General features: G+C 45.7%; 1 protein-coding gene across 1 annotated transcript; it reads right to left on the reverse strand.

Annotated features, from left to right (window-relative positions):
• Positions 1 to 8,953: 8,953 nt before the first annotated feature.
• LOC116205128 (secreted RxLR effector protein 161-like) lies at positions 8,954 to 9,646 on the reverse strand. The gene has a single exon (XM_031537624.1). The coding sequence runs from the start codon at positions 9,644 to 9,646 to the stop codon at positions 8,954 to 8,956; it is 693 nt and encodes a 230-aa protein (XP_031393484.1).
• Positions 9,647 to 12,698: the final 3,052 nt, after the last annotated feature.

Below are 12,698 nucleotides of genomic sequence, written 5' to 3' on the forward strand. Positions count from 1 at the left end.
TGTTCCATACCCCTAGACCTGGGTAACTTATCCGCCTTCAACCTCCGGATCGTAAAATGATAAATGGTGACTCCTTCTCACACGTGTCCGTCATGCATCCCTGGGAATGTGGACACTCCCAAGCCGCGAGATCCAAAAGCGCGCATGTGGGCCCTGACGAGAGCCCACATTCGGGTCCGTACAGTTGCACCTTGTGCAAAGCGTTACCTACAGGCTCAGACTCAAACCACAACAAATCAACAAATATTAATAGAAAATAGAGAAAAATTGGTAGATCAGGCGCATATGGGATGCTCTTCGCCCAATCGACCAAGCGTACATCTCCGATATCTTGGGGGAGATACACGAGTATGCCGAAATGCCCATCAACTGGAACCTCCTTAAGGCCACCACCGGGTTCTGGTATCCCCAGCACAAAGTGTTCAACTTTCACAAGACTGAGCTGGCCCCTACTATTGAAGAATACAGAGCTCTTGTTGACAAGCCCCATGCTACTCAAGACATTGTGATACCCAATCCGTTTGCTACAACGTCCAGCCGATTATCTATCCTCTTGGGCATCAGAATCGAGGAAGCCTAGCAAGAGCTTCTCCATTGGTGGGAACATAACATCCGGATTAATTGGCTCCTCGACTGGACACATGTCCGCACACTCAACGCTAGGGGACGCACTTATCAACGCAACACTTGCCATGGGTTTCTCCTCCTTATCTTCGGGACCGTCTTGTTTCCTAGCATGTCCACTCTAATAGACGAGGCACTCACTCAGGTCGTCCTTCAAGTGATCGAAGGCCGTAGTTATGTGGAAGCCCTCGTGGCTGAGACCATAAGGTCTCTTGACTACATTCAAAGCAAATCGATGTGGGACAATGATGGGATCCCGCATCACCTACAGATGTGGCTCCTCGGACACATCTGGCCATTCTACTCGTACCACCCATTCTTGAATCTTGTCGACACTCACCTATTTGAAGTGTACAACCGACGCAACGAATTTGATTGGAGAAGGTTCATGCAACAGCTTACACCATAACAGTTCTTGTGGTCCGCTCCGTGGAACCTCGGCGGTCCCATGGCCATTGGATGTCCAACGATCACCGGGCTTCCCCTCATCAGCCATTTGGGGTGCACTCTCGTCTTCCCTAGCCGGGTGATCAGACAACTTGGCGGTCTTTAGGACATTCCCACCGACGCAGATCGCACTGCTTACAAGGTTGCTTGGGCTGACTCCACACCATCACCCATAGGGAGGTTCCTACGAGTTAGCGGGATTAGATGGATGTGGGATACTCGCCTTATGCAGGACCTTTACTTCCAGGAGCACCCTACTGACAAAGAACGAGCGTACTGCGCCACTTCAGCATTTCTACCTGCAAGCCCTTGGGCCTCAGGCAACTATTCTGGGGTACGCCACTTCGACGACTATGCACAGGGAGTTGCAGTTCATTTGAGGAGAACGGGATTGACATCGCCGTGAGCTAGCCGAGACCATAGCACGGCTCATCGATCGAAGGGAGATACGGCGGGTACTAGCTCGAGCACGCACACGCGAAGACAAGCTCGATAGGGAGATAAGTCGTGTGAGCGCAATGTTGGACCAAGCACGGGCGAGGGCACGAGGGCCCTCCTATCCATGGGTTTAGTATGCTTGCAACATCATCGTCTGAATCAAGCTAGCATAACACTCACTCGGCTATCGAGCGGGATAGTTTGTTGGTTTAATGTTTAAGTTCCCTTTTTCAAATGAACTATCTTTGTAAATTAAGGAACTTGAATCAAATCGATGCAATAACATTAGCTTTTGAAAACTCATGCAGTACATGCATTCTATCTATTTTTGTGTTTATTTTTGCACAGTAGCTACCACGTCCCGCATGACAGGCAATTTGTGCCACCTTTGCGGGGTAGACCACCTACGGTCTTCACCTCTCCACGGCGAGACGCGTCGTGACTTGAGGCTGTCCATCCCTGCCACCCACCCCGCACGATAGGCGAGTCGTGCCAACCTTCGCGGGCAGGCTACCTGCGGCCATCACCCTTCCTCCATGGTAAGGCGAGCCGTGGACCGAGGACTGACATACCTTCCCAGGCGAGACTAGCCAACATTAACTTCTTCCTAACAAAGAGCGTCATCGCGTGATCGGACGCAAATCTCTCCGTGTGACCCCGTGTATCTACCAGCGATCGAGCGCGCCTCACACATGTCCAAGCATGTTCACACCAACCCATGCATGCAAGCTCAAGGTACCAATGCACGGCTCTCGGCATGTTCATACGATGCCTACCAGGCCAGTTCATTTCCTTACACCCTTGCATTGAAATTGCAAACAGTCCTTGCCCCTTCATTGTTTCTTTTTCCCATTGCAGAAAATTCACAACAAGAAGGCAGCCTGAATACTGAACGACCACAATTGAGACAACAAATGTCTCTCATCCAGCTCCTTGAGATTTCAGCACTTAGTTCCTGCCCTCCCTTCGCAAGGATCGCAAGCAACTGCTCCAATAAACAAAGTATGGCCCAGCCCGTACACCGCGAAAGTCACGTGCATGATCCTACCTCTCACCAGAGAATGGGACCCACTCGCCCTCCGCTATCGCCTCCAACTATATGCTGGGGCAACACACGCACTCTTCCGTGAACTCTCTTTTGCTTTAATGCATTCCCTCAAATGGGCTCCAGACTAGAACAAGCCCTTCAAAGAGGACATTAGGACAATCCCAGAGACACCCTATTAGTTCTGTTGGACCTATTCGACTCGCCTATCTTCATGGGACCTGGCTCCTCGAGCCTTCCCTAGGACGGCTACGACGACATACTTGCAACTAGGAAAAACATGCTCATGTGACCCCCAGTCACGGTCTAACCACTCTAGAGTGGTGATGATCAGATTTCCATAAACAAATGTCATCCACACGCGATACCCCATGGGTCAGGCGCTGGACAAAAAGGAATTTTCCCATGGGTCCACCCCATATTTCTTACTACATATTCAACTGCATAATCGCTTAATACATCATCTTCTTTGTCATCATTCACAGGGACACACCGGTCACAAGTGAAGAGTGATGCACGGGCTCATGCCTTTCCAAGAACTCCTCTCAAGCTTCCACCCTTATACTTTGACAAGGAAGGGGCTCGGCACGGAGGTACCCCTACGAAGCTAAAGACAAAAGCAACTGAGCAAGTCATATGCCATCAATGCAACCATCTCAGTTGACATTGACGATACGAGACAGTCAGGGGCGACGATCGCACAAGGCACCTGCCACGGGCCACTTCAACAAATGAAGACCAAGGCATCCTCGTCTAACATTCGCACTGGGGGCAACCTAGTTTGTCACTTTTGCGAGACAAACAGTCCAACCCGACTTCTAACAATCCAATCCCGCATCCTAGGACTAGGTATAACCATTCCCGACTTAGAGGAGTTAGGACTTCTACATTTTTTTTGTGTTTATGAAGTTATGAGGGGGTTTAAGCATGATTTAATTCCCAGATTTAATTTTTATGCAACTTTCACGTTATATTATGCATGATTATCATCGTTTAACGTGCTAGCATGTCGGGAAATGTTAAATCGAAGTCGAGGAGACTGATTTAAACCCGAACGACCAAAAAAACTCACGGGTTTCTTTTGAGGAAAGGTAACCGCGGCCTTTTGTTGGTTCTTCGGGTTATAATCGGTTTCCTTGCCCCGATTTAAGTTGTTTCCCAAATTTTATGTTTTCCCGCATCCATGGAGCCGGTATCGTTTTATTGATTCCATAAATAACGTGTTTGTGCATGTTTGTCTATTTAAATGCATTTTCCAAATCATGGCGATAATGGCTTTTGTTAAATACGTGTCATTTATCGTGTTTAACGTTTGAGTACGCAAGAAATAGTCGAAATTGGGTTAAAGAGAACGCTTGAAACCCGAAATGGGTCAAGTAAACCCACGGCTATTCCCAAGAGGAAAGAGCCAAAGGTTCCGCGACCTTATTCGGGTCAAGAACGGTCTCTTTACCGCGATGAAATTTATTTCTCGAATTTTGTGTAAATTGCAATTTTAACATTGTCGCAAATCCCGCATGCTAACAACTTTAAAACATTGTTTTTAAAGCAAAATGCATGGATTCATGTATCGGTGACTCTTTCAGAGCCATTTGGGTTCCGAGGGTATTTTGGTCATTTTGACCAAATTATCCTCGACCTTCTTGGACCCGTCTTAGTCACTGTATCATGAATCGTATTCATTAAATTAAGCTTTTCGGGAATTCAAACTCCATTCAGTGGATCAATTCATTATTTGTTAAATTGTCTGTAACCCGCACATTTACCTGAAATCAGGTAAAAACTCAAGTTGAGACACACAAGTCCTTTTTAGATGTCCGTGCTACGTCGGACTGCGCGTTTCGGGTTTTGAAATAGATAAGTTTTGAAAAAGGCGTTAACGTCATTTGACAACTCATGGACTCGAGTTATCAGTTAATTGTCAATTCGTGCAAAACTTATTAGTGCCAAGTGGATTTAAAAGTGTGAGCGTGCCGATTAACCAAACACTAGATAATGGTTGGGTGGAATTCTAGGTTCCAAATCTAGAGTCAAAACATGAGTTTGGCTAATTTAGTGGAATTTCAATGTCATAATGCAGAACAACTTTAAAAGCAATCCACACGCAAAGGACTTGACTACGGACACCATGTCTGTCAAGTCCTTGAAATAAAGTCGAATACAAAATGTTTTGCACGCGTTTGCTTGTTTAGCATATGGCATTTGCTTGCAAAAACACCCCTGGGTTAATAATTTATTAATCCACGTACACTCGGCAATAGGCGGACACTCCTAAGCCACGTTGCATAGGCGCGCATGCGTGCCCCGACGAGATTAAATTTGGGTGTGCACAGCTTGGCGACTCCACTGGGGACCCTTAGAGGGTTCGGGCTCGATTCCGTTTGCTTGCTTGCTTGTTTATTTACTGCTTTCCGTCACTTACCGCTTATCTACTTACGCACTTTTATTTTACGCGTGCATTGCATATCACGTTAGCTTTAGGTGCCTCGTCCGAAATCCCACGGGCGTCAAAATAGGAAACTAGGTTAGTCAGAGGTTCCGAGTAAGGGAACGGATCGAGTCAGCTATGCTACCGAACCGGCCCCCAAAGATCCTCGCTCGATTTCATGGAATTCATACCCTTGAGTCGGGAGCCCCCATCCATAGATAGCACGGTCCCTGTAGCACTGAACCATGCATCGTGTTATGCCTCCATACAAGCCTTCAACCCGACTCGGACAACAGTCCATCGTGTCGGCCTGCGAGCCATTTGAGTCTTTTTCATTTCATGAGCGATGTACATGTAATTTCTATTAAGCCGTGGGCATTTACTCTCTTCGCACACATGCATCATGCAATTTTCAAAAATTACGATGTCATTCATGTTGACGAGTCCTAAGCGGATTTTCCTGTCGTCTTGGTAAGGGACGCCTTGCTCGGCCTCCTGCCCGCGCCTCGACAAAGTCCGCCAACACACGAGGACCTCACCGACCCCCCACAGAATGCGAATGGCGTATATTCTGGGACAACATGATCGACCTCATCAACACTAGGTTCGATCACCGAGAGGTCGCTAAGAGATGAGGAACTCACCGGCCAACCACCTTAGAGGGAGCTCTCCCAAACCCGTGCCAAGATGCAGAGATGCGGTCAGGAGCTCGCTTGAGTGAACGCCTCCCTGGAGAGGTCTAGGAAGAGTGCTCGAGGAGGCCCACACATGCACTCTAGGATAGATATCTCCGCAAGGCCCTCGCCTAGAACCAGTGCGTTCCAAGGCTGCGCTCGCTCAAACTCCGAGTGTGATAGAAGATCGGCTTAGGACTTTATTTTACAAAATTTACATTGCACTTTGAACCTTTCGAGTCAATGTAAATGACAACATTAGCTTTTTAAAATACACGCATTTCATGCATCCTATTCATTTACTGTTTTGCATAACGGCTAACACTTCCACTCGCAGTCTTCACATTTTCACTGCAATGTGTGCTGTGATCAGAGGTCGAATCTATCCCGTCCACCCACCCTGCACTACAGGTGAGTTAAGACCTCCTTCGTGGGTAGACCACCTGCGATCTTCACCTTCCCTCCACGGCAAGGCGAGCCGTAGCCCGATGGCCGACCCACCTCCTCAGGCGAAGCGAACTCCCCACTAATCCCACGCAATCGAGCACGTCATCGCATGACCGAGTATACGTCCCTTCATGCTACCAAGTGCTTCCATCAGCACGATTGAGTGGGCCCTTTCGCGTCGTGCGAGCCCGCCCTTACCTTGCCCATGCACACACCCTCGGCGCACTCGCACGACGCCTACCAGGCTAGTTCGATCCCTTGCTCCCTTACGCTGAAATTGCGAACATAGTTTGCTCCTTCATTGTTCCCATTTTCCCATTGCAGGAAATAACTGACAAGAAGGCAATATGAATCCCAAACAACCACAATCAGGGCAATGAACACTCCCCGCCCAGTTCCATGGAACTTCAACACCGAGTCCCAACCCTCCCTCCGCAAAAGATCACAAGCGACAAGCTCCGACGAATAGAGCACGGCCCTGCCCACTCACCGCAAAAGTCATTAGCACGGTCACACCTCCGACCAGAAAATGGACCCACCCACCCTTCACTGTGGCCATCAACCAGTCACCAAGGCAACACGCACTCTTCCCTAAACTCTCTTTTAGATTTATTCACGAATGGGCTCCAGGCATGAACAAACCTTTCAAGTGGCACTAGGACCGTCCCAGAGACGCCCTATTGGTTCTGTCGAACCTATTCGACTCGCCTGTTCTCATGAGACCCAACTCCTCGAGCCTTCCCTAGGTCGGCTGCGCATGCCAACCCGTGATCGGGGAAAGTACACCTATGTGGCCCCCAGTCATGGTCTGCTCACTCCAAGGTAGTGATGAGTAGACTCTCGAAATTGAGTGTACCCCACCCACGGCACCCCATGGGTCGTGCGCTGAACGAGGGGATTTTCCCATGGGTCCACTCCATATTTCTTACCACATATCCCACCACATAATTGTTGAAAAATCGAGCACGTACGCAGCGGAAAGTTTAATTACGGTAAGAATCAAATTATTATCGCGTGCTCGTTTAATCAAAAACTTCAAGATCACATCTTGACATAAGAATCGCTTTCTAAACGAATAGATAACATCACACAATGAATCCATAAGAAAAGTTACGAACTTTTCACTAACCTTATTGATTCGAGTCGATCAAATTAGCCGTCCAAGTGTCCGGCCTCTAGTTCGTCCACACGAGCACGTCTCCACCTAGATTAGACTCCTCTCGACCCGTACACTCCGATCTAGGTCACCGATCTCGAACGGAATCGTCACGGAATGAAAGGATCTCTTCAAGGACGCCAAGGACAACACCGAAACGCCGAATCGGACCCGAGAAGAACTCCGATCAGCCTTGGGAGTTCACGGCAACAACTGTTCAGCCGTCTCTCCTCTTTCCTCTCTTTCTAATATTTAGGGTTTTCGATTAATTAACTTCTAGGGTTAACCGTAAGAACATATCTATATATATTCTTATCCTAGGGACTAAAATGCAATTATTAATCAATCCGAATTAATTAATAAATCACAAATGAGTCCTCACAATTTAAGTCATCCAATGACTTGCCCTTGTTGTAAGAAAGAAAGATCAAACAAGTCCTTGACACGAGTTTCGATCAATAGACGATCTATTTACAGAAACTCTTCAAATAAGGAAACTATTGTATTTCCTTAATTAGATTTATCCTTGATATTGAACTCGGTTTCAGGATGTGCTAGCACCCTTGCAACCACATTGCAAACCTCGTTCGATAATTAATTTCTAATTAACTTCCTTAATTAGAATTAATTCTATTCTCGGTTTAGACACGCTCAATGTGTGTGACTAATTAGGTTCATCATCAAATGACAATGGGATTATAGTATCAACTCATTTGATACTACGAGAAACTCTTTCTGTAACCGAAAGTATAATTCCCAAAATGCCCTTGGTTCCCAAAGTTCACGAGTGACACCTAGCAGCATATCGTGACAATCCAAAAGATGACGAATGTATAATTGAAACATTTTGATGAACCTCTGATCGTATATACCATGCATTGAATCCCTTCACTACAAGATCCCAATCTAGCCAGAGTTACGGTAAATGCCAAACTCTAAAGCCGATCATATGGACTCTCTAATTTCATTCTTAGATCTGTAGCACTTGAACAGAAACTCTTTTCTATTCAAGTCTATCTACCCCGGCCGAGGATTTCTCGATCCATAATAAAACTCATATCCATAGGACATTTTCCCTGTTTACTCAGGTTAGTGAATCCCGTCTTGATCAGACACCTAACTCCAAGTATAACTAACTAGGACCACTATCTGCCGAATACTCACGCTAAGCACAAATACATTAGCAGTAGCAAATCCTAATTACCTATACTTGAGATAGCATTCCATCTCAGGTCTAAGGACTATATGCACTAATACGATCCAGACAACATTCATTGACATTAGTAAATTACCGTATGAACATTATCTGCACGTCACGTTCGACTACTTATCATATAAGTATCCACATATCTGTCATGATAACAGTTATCAAATAGCATGAGACTCACTACTCCATCTTCATTAGTATCTGTATACTAATCATGGAAACAGACAGAGGAGACGATCTATCTGGAGAAATAATGTCCAGTTAAGTCTCTTACGATCGTGAACAGTTTAAAGATATTCTTACCGAATTACTTCGTCACTCATATTCTTAACTATTAAGAATGAAGCATTCAAAATATCTTAAGGACTTTATTCTAATAAACATAGACAATATACGAATAATAGAATAAACTTTATTGTCATAAAAGGAATTATCCAAGTACATAAATCAAGCTCTAGGGCATATCACTAACAATCTCCCACTTGCACTACAGCCACTCAGTACAGTATCTAAGACCCATCTTCTCAAGATGTTTCTCTAGCTGCTGCTGCGTCATGGCCTTCGTGAGTGGATTAGCGACATTATCTGCTGAAGCTACTTTCTGCACAGCTATATCGCCTCTCCCGATAATCTCCCTGATAATATGATATCTCCTCTCAATGTGTTTGGACTTCTGATGTGACCTCGGTTCTTTGGCCTGAGCAATCGCTCCAGTATTATCACAGTACAGCTCTACTGGTGACGATATTAAGTGAACAATATCGAGTTCAGTCACAAACTTCCGAATCCAAACTGCCTCCTTCGCTGCATCAGATGCAGCAATATACTCAGCCTCTGTGGTGGAATCTGCAGTCGTCTCTTGCTTAGAGCTCTTCCAACTAATTGCACCTCCATTACAGGTGAATATATAACCGGAGATAGACTTTCTATCATCCACATCTGATTGAAAATCAGAATCTGTAAATCCGTCTAGTCTCAACTCACCTCCTCCATATACCAGAACCATATCCTTAGTTCTTCTCAAGTACTTAAGGATGTTCTTGACAGCAGTCCAATGATCAAGTCCTGGGTTGGATTGATACCTGCTAGTCATACTAACAGCATACGCAATATCCGGCCTTGTACACAGCATAGCATACATCAGGCTACCTATAGCCGAAGCATAAGGCACCTGTGCCATCTTCTCTCTCTTCTTAGGAGTCTTGGGAGACATCGCTTTAGAGAGATGGATACCGTGTCTCATAGGGAGTAATCCTCTTCTGGAATCTTGCATGTTGAACCTCTTCAACACCTTATCCAGATATAGAGCTTGGGATAGACCTATCAATCTTTTCGGTCTATCCCTATAGATCCGAATACCTAGTATATAGGTCGCTTCGCCCAAATCCTTCATGGAGAAAGTATTAGACAACCAGACCTTTACAGAAGTGAGCATACCAATATCATTACCTATCAGCAGAATGTCATCCACGTATAATACAAGAAAGGCGATCATGCTCCCACTAGCCTTCTTATACACACATGGTTCATCTTCGTTCTTGATGAAGCCAAAGGACTTTACGGCCTCATCAAAACGTCGATTCCAGCTCCTTGAAGCCTGCTTAAGACCATAAATGGATCTCTTAAGCTTGCACACCTTGGACTTATCCTTGGATTCAAAACCCTTGGGTTGGTCCATGAATATGTCTTCCTCAATGTATCCGTTGAGGAAGGCGGTCTTGACATCCATCTGCCAAACCTCATAATCATAGTGCGTAGCAACGGCTAGCATTATCCTAATGGACTTCAGCATGGCTACAGGCGAGAAAGTCTCCTCATAGTCGACTCCCTGCTTCTGGCGATAACCCTTCGCCACTAGCCTAGCTTTATAGGTCTCTACCTTTCCATCAGCACCAATCTTCCTCTTGAAAATCCATTTGTTTCCTATAGGTACTATACCTTCAGGAGGGTCAACAAGATCCCAGACTTGGTTCTTGCTCATGGAGTCCATCTCGGACTTCATGGCCTCTAGCCATTTAGAAGAATCTATATCTGATATAGCTTCCTCATAAGTGGTAGGATCATCCCTATGATCATTATCTCCATGAACGAACAACTCTTGTACGTTCTCATGGAGATTAAGGTATCTCACGGGAGTATGAGTTACCCTACTAGACCTTCGAGGTTCTGTGACATTCTCAATCTGAATAGGTGTCTCAACTGGTTTATCAATGTCCATCGAAATAGGCATCTGATCGGTTTGTGGTACTGACGACGCCTCATCAAGTACTATCTGCCTTCCCATGCCACCTTCCTGGACAAACTATTTCTCCAAAAAGATCGCATCTCTACTAATAACAACCCTTTGCTCAGTAGGGAAATAAAAATAGTATCCAAGGCTGTCACTTGGATAATCAACAAACCTGCCTTTCTCGGACTGGGTTTCCAACTTATCGGTCTTCTGCTTCTTAATGAATGCAGGACAACCCCAAATCTTAACGTGCTTAAGACTAGGTGTCCTACCATTCCATATCTCATATGGAGTGGTAGAGACCGACTTGCTTGGAATTCTGTTAAGCAAGTAACACGCGGTTTGCAGCGCATATCCCCACATCGAAATGGGGAGATCTGTATAGCTCATCATCGACCGAACCATGTCCAACAAGGTACGGTTCCTCCTTTCAGAAACTCCATTCAATTGTGGTGTTCCTGGTGGAGTGAATTGAGAAACAATACCGTGTTCCTTCAGGAAATCACCAAACTCAGTACTCATGTACTCTCCTCCTCGATCTGATCGAAGAGTCTTGATGCTCTTCCCTTTCTGTTTTTCTACTTCAACTTTGAATTCATTGAACTTTTCAAAGGATTCGTGTTTATACTTCATAAGATAAACATACCCAAAACGAGAATAATCATCGGTAAAGGTAATGAAGTAGGAATAACCACCCCGAGCCATTTCACTAAATGGACCACACACATCGCTATGTATGAGTTCTAAAACTTCCTTAGCCTTCTCCATTTGCCCCACAAATGGAGTCCTAGTCATCTTGCCTTGAAGACAAGACTCGCAAGTTGAATTGGGTTCATAACCCAATGGAACTATAAGTCCCATCTTTTCCAACTTACTTATCCTATCATCTGCAACATGCCCTAGTCTAAGGTGCCAAAGTTGCTTTAAACTTGGAATAGATTCGGATACGGTGTTAATCTCAATCATGTTCGGAATCGTTTTATTTCTAGCTCTAAGATAATAAAGGCCATCGTGTAAATAATCAACGCCAATAACTTTATTACCATAATAAATGTTGCAAACATCATGTCTGAAATCAAACAAGTATCCACTCCTAGTCAAACTAGAAACAGAAATAATGTTCCGATAGGCGTTTGGTAAAACTAAAACACGATCTAGAAATAAAACATGTCCATCCAGATGTAACGAAGTCGACCCCACAGCTTTGGCCGCAACACTTGCTCCATTGCCGATTTTTAGGCAGACCTCATTCCTTCCGAGGACCCTACTGCTTGCTAGCCCCTGCATAGAGGTACAAACGTGTGTGCTTGCACCAGTATCAAGAACCCAAGCTGTAGATGAGCTATATGAACCATTGGAACTAACATAACAAGAGATAGACATACCTTCTAAAGGTTTCTTTCCCTTATTTGCCTTCAACAAGGCGAGGTACTGCTGACAGTTCCTCTTCCAATGTCCATTCTTGCCGCAGTGGAAACAAGTTCCCTTATCCGCAGCAACCTTTGCCTTGCCCTTATTCTTGACACCCCTGTTGACTGCTGAGGAACAGAACCTTTCTTGGACTTCTTATTCTTCTTCCCAGTCTTACTAGAAGAAGTACCGGCTGTGCGCACCCGAATTTCATCTCGTCGGGGCATGCATGCGCCCGCCTAAGCAAACGCGGCTTGGGAGTGTCCACCTTCCCGGGGACGCGCGACAAACGCACGTGAGAAGGAGTCGCCACTTGCCATTTTACGACCCGAAGGTCGAGGGCCGGCAAGTTACCCGGGTCTAAGGGTACGGGGTACACCTAAATGCTAAGGCAATGGTCGTACGGAACCGGAAATTCCGAATTCGGGGGTTCTACTACGTGCGGGCCTATATCCCGCACGCCCTTTCGGTACTCTAGCTTGCTAGGCATGCCGTTTCGTTTATTTGCCGCATGATTTAGAGTTGGACTCGACTCGCCCGTTTTGACACCGTAAATTCGATGAATTGATCAAGTTGGGCCAAGAGTCCGAAA

This window comes from Punica granatum, chromosome 1 (assembly GCF_007655135.1).
Source record: "Punica granatum isolate Tunisia-2019 chromosome 1, ASM765513v2, whole genome shotgun sequence".
Lineage (NCBI taxonomy): Eukaryota > Viridiplantae > Streptophyta > Magnoliopsida > Myrtales > Lythraceae > Punica > Punica granatum.